Genomic DNA, 16,390 nt, shown 5'->3' with positions numbered 1-16,390 from the left:
CTTCTACTTATCTTTCGTTTAATAATTATCTTAATCTTAATAGGTTTAAGATTTATGGTGAACATTTTTCATAAAACACGAAATTGGAATATTAAAAAATAACTTAGCAAATGAATATAGATAAGTAGAAATAAAAATTATGAAGTAACATAGGATAAAATGTAACAGATAGAGAGAGAGAGAGAGAGAGAGGTAGCTTAAACACAACTCCGAGAACAGTAGAGTACCCGCATAAGACGATCACGCCTAAAACGATTTCTCGCATAATACGCCATTTTAAGCCAGTCACTACAACTTCAGACATACATTTCCTAACGCTTAATACGATTAATCATCCCGTTTAACATGACACTTACAAATCCAAATGCGACAAATAAATTGCAACAGATAAATCAGGATATCATAGAGGTCCTTAAACAAGATTACAGGACAAGACTAATACATGATATCTTAAAGAACTGAAGGACCCTGACAGCAAACGACCCTTGACATGATGCAATTCTAAACTGAAAATTTTGAGGACACACTGCAAAAGTAAAATTTCATTGAAAATTTTGTAATTGCTAATGCATCAAAATCTTTTTATCATACAAATTTCTGTCCGGAAATCTGAAATCGAAAGCTGGCAACACTACTGAATTTTGTACTGAACCTAGTATGGCTACTGAGTAGTGCATGCGAGTGTACCAATCTAGGTTAATAAACGCGAAGGTCCCTGTTCTTTACCCTGAGAGAACAAGAGCTTGACGGCGTTTTGGGCACGCAGCTCCAATTAACCTTACATCTTGTAAAGTGTTACTTACAGAACGTTCCTACGGCACGTAGAGCATAGCTTTTTTTTATTCTCTACAAGTTAGCCCTTGATTACAATCTCACCTGATGGTAAGTGACGATGCAATCTAAGATAGAAGCGGGCTAACATGATAGGAGGAGGATGAAAGTTCACACCCCAGTTTCTACATGACATCGTACCGGAACGCTAAATCGCTTGGCGGTACGTCTTTGTCGGTAGGGTGGTAACTAGCCACGGCCAAAGCCTCCCACCAGCCAGACCTGGACCAATTAAGAAAACCTTAATCGGCCCAGCTGGGGATCGAACCCAGGACCTCCGTCTTGTAAATCCACCACGCATACCATTGCGTCACGGAGGCCGTCAAAGCTCAGAGGAGCTGAGTATCAGTGCCGAGCATTGTACCTATACGGGGTTGTTTTTCGACCCTAAAAAAGAAAAAGGAAACGTCGAAAAGAACGTTTATGACGTAACGGATAGAAGCGACACTATACCATTATTTTGTAGTAGAGGAAACACCTCAAGCAGGTAACCAGCAGAGACTCAGAGATTCCCGCCCTCCATCCTGAGAGAATAAAAAAAAGTTAGACCATCGTCGTCTAAATAGTGATGATGATGAATAGTGCACCCTTCCGTGGAATACTCTCTTAGAATGTACCTGTTAACTCTTGACTTGACGGAGACTCGAAAATGGAAGCTTGAATCAAGTTTGAAGAGCATTAAGCATGAAGTAGTGTACGAGAAATCAAGACGTTTTGTTAGTATTTGAGATATTGTTATCGACGACGTAAGATCGTGTGATACCTTAGTGAAAATTAGGAACTTGTGACCTTGGTTGTAGGTCTAAGGGATCCCTTTAGAATGCATAAACACTCACCTCCCCTGGCCGACATGTTCGCCATGACCACACTGAACAATTCATGGTCAATAATTACAACACAAAAGAAAAACAACAGAGACATCTTCCCACAAACGAGGAGAATGGTCTGGATGCAGCCCGAAATAGAAAACTACGGAAAGATTTGGTAAAGACCTACGCCGTAGAGGCTACTTGTACAATCAAATCAAATCATTTATTTGCTAGAATGTGATACATGTTTTGGTCTTAAAGTTATTGAGTCACCTATACATTCCACTGATTACAGTATGCAAAGTTTTTACAATTAAAATATTAATTTCAATAATTTATCCTAATAACATATATTTGATGTGGAAAAACAACAAAAATTTCAACCTAAATTTAACATAAATATTTATTACAATTTTTATTATCTAACTAGCAAACCATAAATAAAATTTTACTATTTACAGAACAAAACTTTAAAATGATATATGAAAATGAAAAATAAATTGATGATGAGAATGAATAGATTAAATTGCTTATGTCATAATGTCATTATTTCATGAAATTGATAAAATCATTTAATTAATAAAAACTTTGTTCGAGCAACCATTTATTTAATTCATTCCTAAAAGTCAAATTATTTCTTTTTTAAGGTATCCACTAGAATAAAGGCTATTTTTAACCGACTTCCAAAAAGGAGGAGGTTCTACGTTCGACTGTATGTATGTTTTTTTATATTTATTTATAAATATGTATATAAAAAATAAATAAAAAAGCATGTAAAAGCAACTTTAGCATTATTTTATTGCAGACAATATTCGCCGATAGTAACGGCTTTACGTAAAACGTTTTACGGTTAAGGAATACCAATGTCATTTGACCGTTTATGTAGTTAGGTACTACTTGTGTTCCTATGGGAATAATAAAAATATGGAACGGGTAATCAAATCTTCTAGGCCAACCACTCACCATCAAGTTAACTGTCAAATCTTCAGGACGATTAGATTAAAAAACTAAAATTATGTAGGGATTAAAAAACTTTCAAGCCTTACCTATAACCATAATCGTTTTTTTTTTCATTGCTCATACCTAACCCTAACCGTCCAGCAGACTTGCCGGTTTTTTATTTTTTATTCTTTACAAGTTATCCCTTAACTATAGGGGTACAATCTTACCTGATGGTAAGATATGATGCAATCTAAGATGGAAGCGGGCTAACTTGTTAGGAGGAGGATGAAAGTCTACACCCCTTTCGAAATGCTAAATTGCTTAGCGGTATGCTTTTGCCGGTAGGGTGGTAATTAGCCACGGCCGAAGCCTCCCACCAGCCAGACATGGACCAATTAAGAAAACCTTAATTGGCCCAGCCAGGAATCGAACCCAGGACCTCTACCGCGCATACCACTGCGCCATGGAGATCGTCAAAAAGGTCATTTTCACCCTCATTTTCCCAACCGTCCTGCAGACTTGATGCTAAACTTGATTATGCGAGTCTGGCGTTACGCTCAGCAATTTGTAACAAAAGGGTTAAGTTATGATAACTAGCCGACGCCCCGCGTTTTCACCCGCGTAGTTCCCGTTCCGGTGAGAATACGGGGATTAACTATAACCTATGACACTAACAAATAACGTGGCTTTTTAGTGGTAGAAGAATTATCAAAATCGATTCTGAAGATCCAGAGATTACCCGCACTTGTGCATTGGTGTAACGTGATGAGTCTAAGCTACATACCTATCCTATTATTATTTAGACCCATTACATGATCAGTAGTACATAGTTTAAAGAGCCGATGGACGTTGGGGTTCCAAAGTGCTGGAATGGCGACCCCACACTAGTAAGCGCAGTGTTGGTCGACCCCCCACCAGGTGGACTGACGACATCAAGCGAGTCGCAGGGATTCGCTGGATGCAGGTGGCTCAGTATCGTGATGTTTGGAAGTCCCTACAAAAGGCCTATGTCCTGCAGTGGACGTCCATCGGCTGATGTGATGATGACATGATCAGACCCCCTTCCCTATAGAAGTTATCTTCCTACAGGAAAGCAGGAGGCTATCCTGTAATGGATTGTCAAAAATTGAATGAATTGACAGGTGACAGCTAACATTATTTCGTAGACAGCTTATGTCGTGATGGAGGTTATTAGCTGAAATTAGGAATATGTTTAAAAATACGAAGTGTATTTATTGGATTAAATTCTTAGCCAGTGAGATTAAGATATTTTACAAAAACATGATGTGATTATGGCAAATGAGTTGACTTGAGAGAGAGAGAGAGAGAGCTTCATGTACTCTAGCCAATCTCGGAATTATATCTACTATTAACACAAACTGAAGTAGGTATAGCTTCTAACCAGATATGATTACTAACTCAACTCATTAATAATATTTGTTTGCCTTACTTAAAAGCTCTATAATTACTAAATCATAATTTAGATAAGATAATATAATACCCACTACTTAGTAATGATAAACTGTTGACGCACCATCGTTTTATTTTAAATAACTTTATGTTAAAAACCGTAGCAAACATAAAAATGTATAGTTACAAGAATAAAAAATGCAGAAGGATAAAAATAACTCTGCGCGAAGCTAGGGGAATGGCGAATTACGAAACAAGATAATACGCTTGCAGGACCAATTGGAAAATGATATTAGCGGAGCTCACGTTTCGAATGTTGCCATGCCAGTTCTGTATGCACGTCTTATAGAACGAAAACGTAATATATAACCCTGTCTTAAACAGAATCTGCGGAGATGAAAATCAATAAGCACTTTAGGATGACTCTCCACTTTTCAGTTAAATAGTTTATATAATGACAGGGTTTGTTGACAGTGGACGTTTTCTTATCAGCTCGATACGCCTCCGCCCTACGATCACCACGCCCTCGGACACGGATGCTGCGTGGACCAAAATCTCAGATATCTTGAGATAAGTTGTATATGATTTTAATCACAACATTATAATATGCAATTTAGAGACTTACCCGCGATAACGAGGTCCCTGTTTGGGCGCCATTTATCGCGTGATGTTGGCGCGGGAAAACGAAACGATAAGTCCGTACGCGGCAAAGGCCAGCGCGCGACTGCCGTGGCACCGACTAGCGCTTGCGTGCGGCGGTCGGCGCATGCGTATAACTACCCCCGATTTGTTTTGCTCTGGAAGTTTATCGGTGCAAGAAAATGAGATTAGTGCCCGCTGTATGTACGCGGCATGATGCGAGGCATTCCAACGAACGTGAGAACTTCATGTGGTATTTATTAGGGTAGTATCTCGTGAATCGTTTAAGGGCGTCGTTTGTTAAAGGATGCGGGATGTAGGCTATAACAGTTACAAATTGGATTCAGCTCTTTTTGATATCTCAAGATAACTGTCGTTTAGGAAAGTTATTTATAAGGAGAACAAGAATGGAATAGTAAATTTTACATTATATTTCCAAAAAAAAATATTATATTGTATAGCTATATACGTTTATTACTGACTAGCGGATGCTCGCTACATTGTACGCATTAAATATCAGTTATTCACGAATCCCGCGGGAACCATGTATTTTTCGGGATAAAAAGTACCTAACCTGTATTTTGCTCGCCTCTATCTTCTACCTTCTCTATCTTCTAGTGAAAGACGGACACGGTGAAACTATAAAGGTTCCTTGTGGACTATGGAACCCTAAAAACAATAAATAGGTAAGCCAATATAAAGGATCCTCGGTTTTTGGCATCACGTTCTCAACCTCGCTCACACTGATCAGATATAAAATACTGCAGCAAATATGTGAAACATGGCCGGAATTTCAATGAGTTGCGACCTTTTTCCGATACCTAATATAAAATGACATACCAGTTAAATTAAAGTATAATTTTCTGGTAAATTTATTTTAAACTGAAATCGCAGTCGCGGAGTAGGACTCTTATGAAAGGCGCTCGGCACAGCAGGCAGCAGCCAAGGCCCAAAGTTTCAGTTGCATCGTGTATTCATAAACTAATTTTTTAAGACTAATTTAATTAAATTTTAAGACTACGAGTAATATTATTTATGCTATAGAAATAAAACAATATATTGATACCATCGATCTCCTATTAAAAAGTGGATGCACAATCAGCGACCAAAAATGTCCCCACTCAATGAGTGTCAAACACAACTTATTGGCACTCAATTCAAGAAGTCCCATTTGCAAGTTCAACCTTAAACTCAATACTTAAGGTTGAATTTGCTCTGAATTTGGGATTTTATTGAATATTAGATTATATTTAAAGGCCTTTAGGTATTATTTTCTTTACCAATAATTCTAAACTGTCAAAGCAAAGTTGGCCAGTTTTTAAGGGAAATTTTCTACATGATTGTGAGCCCTTTTATTATAAGAGGTCAATGATTTATACGCGCAATCATATTCATTCTCGAAAATATATTCTAGTAGATATCTACTTTCTGTACCTAAGCAAATTTAAATATGTTCCAGATCATTATAACAAAAAAAGTTGAACCAACTTCAAAGACGCATTACTCTAAACATCGAAAAATAACATCGTTCCTAAGCCCAACAAACAAAATAAAACTTTGAACCGAGTTTGGCATAGCACGCCTTCAAACCGATCAATGGAGTGGACATAGCGACGATGTAATATTCCTGAAGTGATATGATAAAACCTGACGTTTCAAAAGTGCTTGTAAACCAAGCCTACTTATCAACCCATATACGGCTCACTGCTGAGCTCGAGTCTCCTCTCAGAATGAGAGGGGTTAGGCCAATAGTCCACCACGCTGGCCCAATGCGGGTTGGCAGACTTCACACACGCAGAGAATTAAGAAATTCTCTGGTATGCAGGTTTCCTCACGATGTTTTCCTTCACCGATTGAGACACGTGATATTTCATTTCTTCAAATGCACACAACTGAAAAGTTGGAGGTGCATGCCCCGGACCGGATTCGAACCCACACCCTCCGAAATCGGAGGCAGAAGTCTTATCCACTGGGCTATAACGGATCTCACCAAACCAAGCCTAATTTAAATAAACGAATTTTGAATTTGGTCCTCTATTAGAAAATTTCTAGATCTAGATACTCGTAAAGGGTTTAACTATCAAGGTTCATGATAAACCAGCACGTCAGGATTAAGATAAGTTAGATGAGTTGATAACTAAAAACAGCGCATTTCGAAAATCTGATTTCGAGATTGAATGAGATTTCGATTTGAGCGTAATGTAATGGAATGGGAGGGTTTCAATATTACAAAATAAAACAGTTATATTTAAGTTCTCAAGTTACGAGCGCGATTAATTTTTTTAGTTATTTTGAAGGAAATAACCTCCTAATTTATCGCTAAAATTTTCTGACAATTTCAGTAAGCTAAAGTAATAAAAAACGCTTTTAAGTCTGTATTTTTTTTTCCGCCGCTAAAAGCGAATAAAGTAAATAACCATTCATTCTTCCTTTTTAATTTAATCTATACCAAATGTAATCGGTTCCCATGACGCTTTAGTAACTGCAAATTTAGCATCCCGGACTCTCCTACTATGATGAGCAAAGATAGTGAATTAGCCTGTTAGCTAGGTAGTTACATACATCTATCATATCTAAACTAATATTGTAACTAGGTGGTAAGTTTGCGGTATAATAGTGTACTGAACCGATTTTGAAAACCCTTACTCCACCAGCAAGCCATGTCATTTGTGAATGTTGTGGCTACATTTTATATCCCCGTATCGCCATTGACGATCAATTATTCTCATGTTTCTTCAGCACGAATATAACTGACTGTGTATTGGTCGCTGCGTGCATGACGGCTCGACTTATGAAACGTCTTCACCGCCATTTGCGCTGCAGAAACGTGAGAATAATTGACCGTCAATTGCTGTCTTTTTACGGGAACTACCTAAATGACGTCGGCTAGTATAAGTATCTAAGTAGAAATAAAACACACATTTACATGAAACTATTGAACTTTTATTAGATTGTTATAATTGTACTTTTACAGAGAAATCAATTAAGAATGATAATGACAGAAATAACATACCTATTTTATTTTCAAATATGTATAGGTATGACCATATTATTATTAAGAAATGTACGAAATATTATAAATTGAGGTACATTGTTGTTGACTGTACCTGTATTAGTAGGGTCTATCCCCACTGGTTAGCGAATTTTTTATAAATTTCCATACAGGCTTTCGCATCTTGCACAGAATCATGTTCGCCTTCTTGTATGAACCTTCCTAGATACTCCATAGCCAAGGTTTGTAGAGCTACTGGTTGGTTATTCCTCTTCTGAAAGAAATCAATTTAAACAAAATAACATAACATAAAACAAATGTGCCTGTGATTTCAAAGTAACTGTGCTTATAATTATTTACAGTGATACAAAAAAAAAATCAAACTTTTTCCTTTAACTTTCGTCTGTCTGTAGATTGTTTAATAAATCTATACTAATATATAAAGGTAAAGTAATCTCTGGGATCTATTGAACTTATTTTGAAAATTCTTCTACCTATAGAAAGCTACATCTTCACCGAGTAATATATTTTATCCCACACGAATATCTTTATACACCAACTAGCAGAAACTCGCGGTTTCACCCATGTAGTTTCCATAAACGTAGGATTAGGGGACGCTCGGGGATAGCTTAGCTTCCAAACAGTGAAAGTTTTTCTCCAAATCGGTTCAGTACTTTCGAAGGCTATTCAATGAAATCAATCAAATCTTTTCTCTTTATTTACAAAAAAACAAAAGAAAACATTTAACTTAACTAAATTAATATTAATGCTTCAGCTGAATGGAGGCTGTCTCACTTCTATTTTTTTTTTTTTAAGTTAGCCCTTGATTACAATCTCACCTGATGGTAAGTGATGATGCAATCTAAGATGGAAGCGGGCTTACTTGTTAGGAGGATTAAAATCCACACCCCTTTTGATTTCTACACGACATCGTACCGAAACGCTAAATCGCTTGGCGGTACGTCTTTGTCGGTAGGGTGGTAACTAGCCACGGCCAAAGCCTCCCACCAGTCAGACCTGGACCAATTAAGAAAACCTCAAACAGCCCAGCTGGGGATCGAACCCAGGACCTCCGTTTTGTAAATCCATCGCGCACACCATTGCGCCACCGAGGCCGTCACAAAAAAATTTACAGCTGAAATACTAAATAATATTATGTAAACGAGATGTGATAGCCCACTGGATATGAACTCTGCCTTAGATTCAGAGGGCGTAGGTTCGAATCCGGTCCGGAGCGTGCACCTCCAACTTTTCAGTTAGGTGTACTATAAGAAATAAAATATCACTTTTCTTTCTCAAACGGTGAAGGATAAACATCGTGATCAAACCTGCATACCTGTGAATTTTCGAATTCTCTACGTGTGTGAAGTCTGCACATCCGCATTGGGCCACTGTGGTGGACTACCACTCTCATTATGAGAGGAGACTCGTGCTCAACAGTGAGCCGAATATGGGTTGTTAATGAAAATTTCTCAACTCACCAAGGGCCCGTAGGTTGCTAAGTCTCGCCGATTGTGCTCCGGATGAGATAAGCCCAAGACCGCAAGGTCATTACTCAGAGAATGCCCGACCAAGATGGCACCATTGATCATTTGTTGCACCATTTTCTGGACCTTCGAGAAGTCGCTTCCATTCGCCAAACGTTGCCTTTTGATGCCGCTGACGCAGGTTCTGTAGTCAGTCACCTATATGGATGCCAAAATGTATACATACATATATGTATAGAAAAATATAGTATTTTTCAGATTAAGCCTTACTTAATATACTGAAAGAAAATATAGTATTTTATAAATTTGGCAAAAATAGACAAAAATAATTAAAAATAAAAATCTTTTGTAAATTTTGGTTTTATAAAAAACTAGCTGACGCCGCGTGGTTTCACCCGCGTGGTTCCCGTTCCCGTAGGAATATGGGGATAATATATAATGATAAATGGGCTATCTAACACTGAAAGAATTTTTCAAATCGGACCAGTAGTTCCCGAGATTAGCGCGTACAATCAAACAAACTCTTCATCTTTATATTAGTATAGGTAGATATAGGTATTTATTTGCGCTTCTTGCTTGCATTTATAGGATTTTTGTTCTAAAATGTGAGTCACATGATTTTTCACATTTAATTTTCGTTTTTAGCCGGTGGGAACAAAAACTACAGATTTTAAAGACAAAATCCATTACTTCGGCTTGCTGAAATCATCAGAAAACATGAGCGATTATTCAGGTTCATAATTATTCAAATACAAGGGTTTTATTTTGTAATACCTTTATCAAGTTACCCCGCTTCCATTTTAGATTGCATCATCACTTACCAATGGGTGAGATTTTAGTCATTGCAGTCAATATAAGTATTATACTAAGTATAGTTAATAGATTATACATAATAGGTATGTAATATGTAGCGAAGATTGTACTTAATGTGTACATAATATAATCTACATATTCTTTCTCTTCTTTACGCTATCCTTTTTCATTACTGGACATCATCCTACTTAAAAAAGCGTTTCAACTTCCTGGGCCCTCCCACTTCTAGGAACACACTGCGATCTTGTAGACAAAACATTTTAGATAAGATTAGGCTCCAGCTACACTTTGGTATGCACTCCCAGATCATATTAGACGGTCAAAATCCCTGACTATTTTTAAAAATCGTGTAAGGAAACACTATCTATCATTGTAATATATGTGTTTATTATATGTATGTATGTATGAATGTTTGCATGTATGTAGTTTGTATGTATGTATATTGTATGTATATATCTATGTAGATGTAGGTGTATATATCTATGTTATGTATATTTCATGTTTTGCTGTTTTTATCATAATTGTGTACAATTGTACAAAGTATATATTTTTATAATATGGAAATATTTGATTATAGTGTTTTTATTTATTTATTATATTAGTTATTATTATTTAGTGAATATTACTTATAATTTATTGTATTGCAACATCCCATCTCACAGGATATTTAGATTATTTATGTTTAGGTTGCCTGGAAGAGATCACTGATATATACAACGTGTCCCAAAATTCAACGATAAGCGGGCGCCAAAAGATTGACCTGCTCATGAGCACTTAAGGAAAAATAATAAAAAAAATATACCTAAATTTTTTTTTTAGTTACAAAATAAATTTTAAAATTCTTTGAAAATTTACACCTTGTATGATATTTTGAACTACCGCAGCTACAATTTCTTAAATATGCTTAAGATTTTTTTTGTATCGGAACCTAAGTAGTACTACTATTCACCACAACTCTTAAAAACACCACAATGCCCGCAGTTTTTACACAAAAAAAAATCAAAATATTTTTTTTCCCTCAAATTTTTAAAGATTTTTACTTTCAGTCTACTTTGACTCACGGTCTTGCAAAAAAAAGTATGAACACCGCTATGGCAAGTTATTTTCAAAGTTGACGCAACTAATCAAGATTTCAAAATAGTATAATACCCTAGGATAACTAGTCACAAAAAAAAATATGCGTACCATTTGTAAACAAGAACCAAATTTCTTAATTGTTCTTGTTGTTAGTAATAAATTTTACTATGTTCCAAAAATGTGTTTGTTATTTTAATTACACAACATTAAAGTAAATGTTCGAATTGTTTTCCACCGGCATTAATACAGGCACGACATCGCCTTAAAAACGACCGTTTTATTTTTCGCGCATATCTTCTAGCATTGATATGTGCCGCAGCCTGAGTGATTTTTTGCCGAAGCTCGTCCAATGTCGTAATCGGTTTTGCGTAGATCCTGTCTTTGAGACAACCCCAATAAAAGAAATCCAGGGGGTTTAGGTCGGGTGATCGGGGTGGCCATAGGATAGGACCAAGTCGCCCGATCCAACGCCCCGGATACTCGTGGTCTAGGTATTGTCTCACAGGACGAGCGTAGTGAGCTGGGCAACCATCATTTTGATACCACATATTTTGAAGGTCGCTTAGGGGGACGTCTTCTAGTAATTCTTGCAAATCATTTTGTAAAAAGTTCAAATAACTGTCCCCATCTAAGTTTCCTTGTAATTCAAAAGGCCCAATCACTTTTCCATTTAAAATGCCCGTCCATAAGTTGACCTTAAATTGATATTGGGATTTGTCTTCTCTCATCAGGTGCGGATTCTCATTGCTCCAGCTGTGTAGGTTGTGAAGATTTAAATAGCCATCTTTCTTGCAGGTTGTTTCATCCGACCATAGTACTTTATCCAAGAACTGAGGATCTTCCCGATGCTTTTGAAGCATCACTCGGCAAAATGCGATCCGCAGTGGATAGTCCCGTGATAGTAACGTTTGTACACGTCTGTAATGATATGGGTGTAGCCGATGACGTTTTAGTATTCGATGTGCTGAACTTTTTGGGATTCCCGTAGCTGCTTCTATGGCACGCACTGAGGTAGTTGAATCAATGTTTATTTCATTGAGAACTTCTTCATCGCATTCCGATCTAGGTCTTCCAGCGTTTCTTCTAGCTGACGGCAAACGACCCTCCGAAAACGCTTGATGCACATTCATAAATACCCGATAATCTGGATATCTTTGAGCGTTTGGGTACCTTTCTCGATACAATCTGCTAGCAGCGTTAGCATTGCACCGACATTCTCCATAAATGAGATGCATGTTAGCGTATTCCATCGGCGTGTATGGTTGCGGCATGATAACGCTAAACAGTCCAAAATACACCAAAAGTCCAATTCACAAAACACAGGCACAGTCCAAAATAATGCCAGGTCAGTTCAGTTTGCAGATCACTTAAGTCCAGTCCAAAATGCAAAGCCAAAAGTCGTTAGTACGAGAGCCACGTCAATTGAATACGGAAAGTTGCGCAGTAAACAAAGGAGCAGAGCGTACTGACTTGCTGGGAACAGGATTTTCTTTACCTGCATCATTGTCATTCAACAAAGAACATCTGTCTATCCCTCTCTAACGTATACTTATCGCTATCTTTCTCTCTCTCTCTCTCTTATTTTTAAATGTTATCGTTCGTTCCATTAAAATTCTAGGAAATTGCAACGTATGACTCACATCATTTTGTGCATAAAGTAAAAGTGATTTCTAGGAGCAAAAACATTTTAGAAATTTAGTTCTTGTTTACAAATGGTACGCATATTTTTTTTTTGCGACTAGTTATCCTAGGGTATTATACTATTTTGAAATCTTGATTAGTTGCGTCAACTTTGAAAATAACTTGCCATAGCGGTGTTCATACTTTTTTTTGCAAGACCATGAGTCAAAGTAGACTGAAAGTAAAAATCTTTAAAAATTTGAGGGAAAAAAAATATTTTGATATTTTTTTGTGTAAAAACTGCGGGCATTGTGGTGTTTTTAAGAGTTGTGGTGAATAGTAGTACTACTTAGGTTCCGATACAAAAAAAATCTTAAGCATATTTAAGAAATTGTAGCTGCGGTAGTTCAAAATATCATACAAGGTGTAAATTTTCAAAGAATTTTAAAATTTATTTTGTAACTAAAAAAAAAATTTAGGTATATTTTTTTTATTATTTTTCCTTAAGTGCTCATGAGCAGGTCAATCTTTTGGCGCCCGCTTATCGTTGAATTTTGGGACACGTTGTATATAGAGTGATAAGGTCGCCTTTTGCCTAAAAATTTATGTGTTCTTTTGTTATTTTCTTTTTTGTGCAATAAAGTTATTATAAATAAATAAATAAATAAAATAATATGTACGGCAAGGCTCACCTGTGATGTTGGCTTCACATACTCGTCTATAACGACAGTTCCATTCTCGTTAACTATAGAGACCCTCGCCAGGATACTACGGTTTCCACTCCCTACCATTTCACAGTCGATTGCGTACTTCACCATTTTTATTCTTTTAAGTGCACTTATTTTATTTGTTAAAAATTGCTCATTAAAAGCTCCTTGTTCTTTTCTGAATGACGCAATATTGCAAATTCACTTCCTTTATATACCCCAATGTGCTATACATATTATATCTGTAGGATAAACGTAACGAAAGATCTTTACAAAAAGTACCAACCATAGACAATATGTATATTTTATGGTGTGTATCTATGAATTTGTCTGTCTTTTTACCCTTCAAAGATTACATGCCTAACATAGAATATTTTTCGATAAAATAACTTGATGATATTGTCACAAAAGAAAGATAAGAAAATTCGAAGAGAGAAAGAAAGACAAAGAAATACTTAAAGAGAGTAAATTCTTTCTATACCGTGGTTACTCTATGGTAGTAAGTTATGTAAAAACAAACAAAAAACAATTAAAACAAATTATCGAAATGCATATCTTGTTAATTTGTTTAAACGATTTTTTTTTTTAATTTGGCGGGCGAATGTAAAACTTTGGTTCATATAATGGCAGCCCCGAAGGATATTGTCTTTGAGTCGGGGATTTTTCAATTATATTATCCTTTTTCAAATATTCATAAAGTAGATATAGGTACGTGGTATAAATGTATCTATATTTCTACTACCCGGGGAAATCCCTAAACATTGCTCCAAGAAAACAATAACCGTCGACGTGATGTCGATGAGAGATGTGATTAGGGTTGACACATTTCTAGTGAAAATCTATACTAATATTATAAAGCTGGAGTTTGTTTGTTTGATTGAACGCGCTAATCTCAGGAACTACTGGTCCGATTTGAAAAAGGAAGGCTATAGGCTATATTCATCATCATCTCCTTACCCTTATCCCGCTTAAGTGGGATCGGAAAAATATGTCAATCATATTATATTTGCAAAAAAATTAGGGATCCTTCCTGAAACTAGAATAATGTAACCCAAGGTATAAGGGTTTGTTACATGGCGTGCGCTGGGAAAACTATTGATGTTAGAATAAAATAATGTACTACAACTTTGCCGAACATCATTTTCTACAAAGTGTCGCGACAGCATATCTATCTTCTATCTATATCTATCTATATCTATCTATCTATCTATCTTCTATCTATCTTCTATCTATACTATAATAAAAGAGTAGAAATCGAGTGTCTGTACTTTGCCCAAATTTAACTAAAATCAAGTTAGGGCGATTAGAAAAGAGCAATAGAATACAAAAAATTTTTTTTTAATTTTCTTGTCTGTCTGTCTGTCTGTCTGTCTGTCCTTCTGTCTGTATGTTTGCGCTATTCTCTGGTTCTACTGAACGGATTTCAATGCAGTTTTTACAAATAGATTAAGCAAAGTTCAGGGCAACATATAGGCTTTGTTTCATTAAGATCGGACAGATAGAAAAAAAGTTATCTTGAAAAAACCGGATTGCTCAAATTTATTCGCAGGCGTTATTTGGAGAAACGAGTTTTCCACTAAAACTGTGTAATATCGATATTGGGGCACATATTCTATACTCAACTGACCAATTTGTTTGTTTATTTGGTTGAACGCGCCAAGCTAATCATAGGAACTACTTGAAAGTTCAGGTTCAAATTGGATAATTCTTTTTGTGTTTAAATAGTCACATTGTCTGCTTTTTATCGTATAATGGTATGCAAGTTTTATTACTTTTTCAAGCAATAACTACTTATTAGATTGACCTAAAAGGAATGATCTATTCATTTTGGGCCTTTATGAAATTAGTTCCAGCCAACAAATAAAAAGAGCACGAATTTGGCGCAATAGATAATCTATACTTCTGTCAAATTCTGTACATAGAAGATATATTAAAAAATTTTATTAGAGGGCATTATACATTCGATACAAAATATTTGTTTTGATTTTTTGTCTGTCTGTCTGTCTGTCCGTATTTTTTGTTGACCGGGCATCACGCTGAAACTACTGAATGAATTCAAATGAAACTTAGCACGGTATGAGAATATAATACGGAGCAGGATAAAGTATACTTTTTATAACGAAAATAAAATCTGAAGGCGGTGAAATAGGGGTAAAAAGTTTGTATGAAAAGTCCTCCTTTTTTCCTGGTCAATTTACCCAAGAACAAAAAACGCGCACTTTATTACAGACCGGCCTTCGGCCGGGAGCTTATGGTAGGGCCTCCGACCGTGGTTACGTCTGGGTATTTTACCCAAACACAAAAAACGGAACGCGCGGCCTTCGGCCGGGAGTTTATGATACAGCCTTCGACCGTGACTACGGCTGGGTATTTTACCCAAACAAAAAAGAAGCGCGGCCTTCGGCCAGGGATTTGTGATATGGCCACTGATCGTGGCTACGGCTGGGCATTTTACCGATGCACAAAAAACGGAACGTGCGGCCTTCGGCCGCGCACTTTGTTGTACACCGGCCTTCGGCCGGGGTTCAACAAAGTGCAAAATCGGTTCTGTAGATACAACCACACAAACTTTACCTCTTACAATCTAAATACCTACATAAAACTCAAAGGTGACTGACAGACATAGTGATCTATCAACCCACAGCCCAAACCACTGAACGGATCGGGATGAAATTTGGCATGCAGGTAGATATTATGACGTAGGCATCCCCTAAGAAAAGATTTTGATCAATTCTACCCCCAAAAGGATAAAATAGGAGATGAAAGTTTGTATGACAATTTGTCAATTTTGCGGCGATTTGACTGAAATTTGGAATGAAAATAGATTTTACTCTGGACTAACACATGCTACTTTTCATCCCGGAAAAATCTATGGCTCCCGCGGGACAGGTGAAAAACTTAGTTCCACGCGGATGAAGTCGCGGGCGTCTGCTACTAAATAAAATAAAGAATATTGAAGGACCAAGCCAACATTCTTTTTTTTTCGTGGGCTTTTTTTTCAGGACAATCAACACCACACGGACTTGGCACCGACGGCAAATTGATCAATAGATAGAAAATATT

General features: G+C 36.7%; 2 protein-coding genes across 4 annotated transcripts in view; both read right to left on the bottom strand.

The window, feature by feature from the left end:
* Positions 1-4,774, bottom strand: part of LOC112051519 (dorsal-ventral patterning tolloid-like protein 1) — a 121,037-nt gene extending 116,263 nt beyond the window's left edge. For 2 of the 3 annotated variants that reach the window (XM_052883939.1, XM_052883940.1), the window contains exon 1: positions 4,618-4,774. The gene's annotated coding sequence lies outside the window, so the exon portion shown is untranslated. The remainder of the gene's footprint in view (positions 1-4,617) is intronic. The other variant, XM_052883941.1, reaches the window with a different exon arrangement.
* Positions 4,775-7,552: 2,778 nt separating this feature from the next.
* On the bottom strand, positions 7,553-13,568 carry LOC112051520 (RNA exonuclease 4). The gene is made up of 3 exons (XM_024090197.2): positions 13,313-13,568; positions 9,105-9,308; positions 7,553-7,897 (listed from the first exon to the last, which is right to left on the bottom strand). Exons 1-3 carry the CDS (start codon positions 13,436-13,438, stop codon positions 7,754-7,756), a joined length of 474 nt encoding a protein of 157 aa, XP_023945965.2. The 5' UTR covers positions 13,439-13,568; the 3' UTR covers positions 7,553-7,753.
* Between the last annotated feature and the right edge of the window lie 2,822 nt (positions 13,569-16,390).

Source organism: Bicyclus anynana, chromosome 10, assembly GCF_947172395.1.
Source record: "Bicyclus anynana chromosome 10, ilBicAnyn1.1, whole genome shotgun sequence".
Classification (NCBI taxonomy): domain Eukaryota; kingdom Metazoa; phylum Arthropoda; class Insecta; order Lepidoptera; family Nymphalidae; genus Bicyclus; species Bicyclus anynana.
The sequence above is the reverse complement of the archived record's forward strand: the minus strand, read 5'-3'. Positions and strand labels throughout refer to the sequence as shown.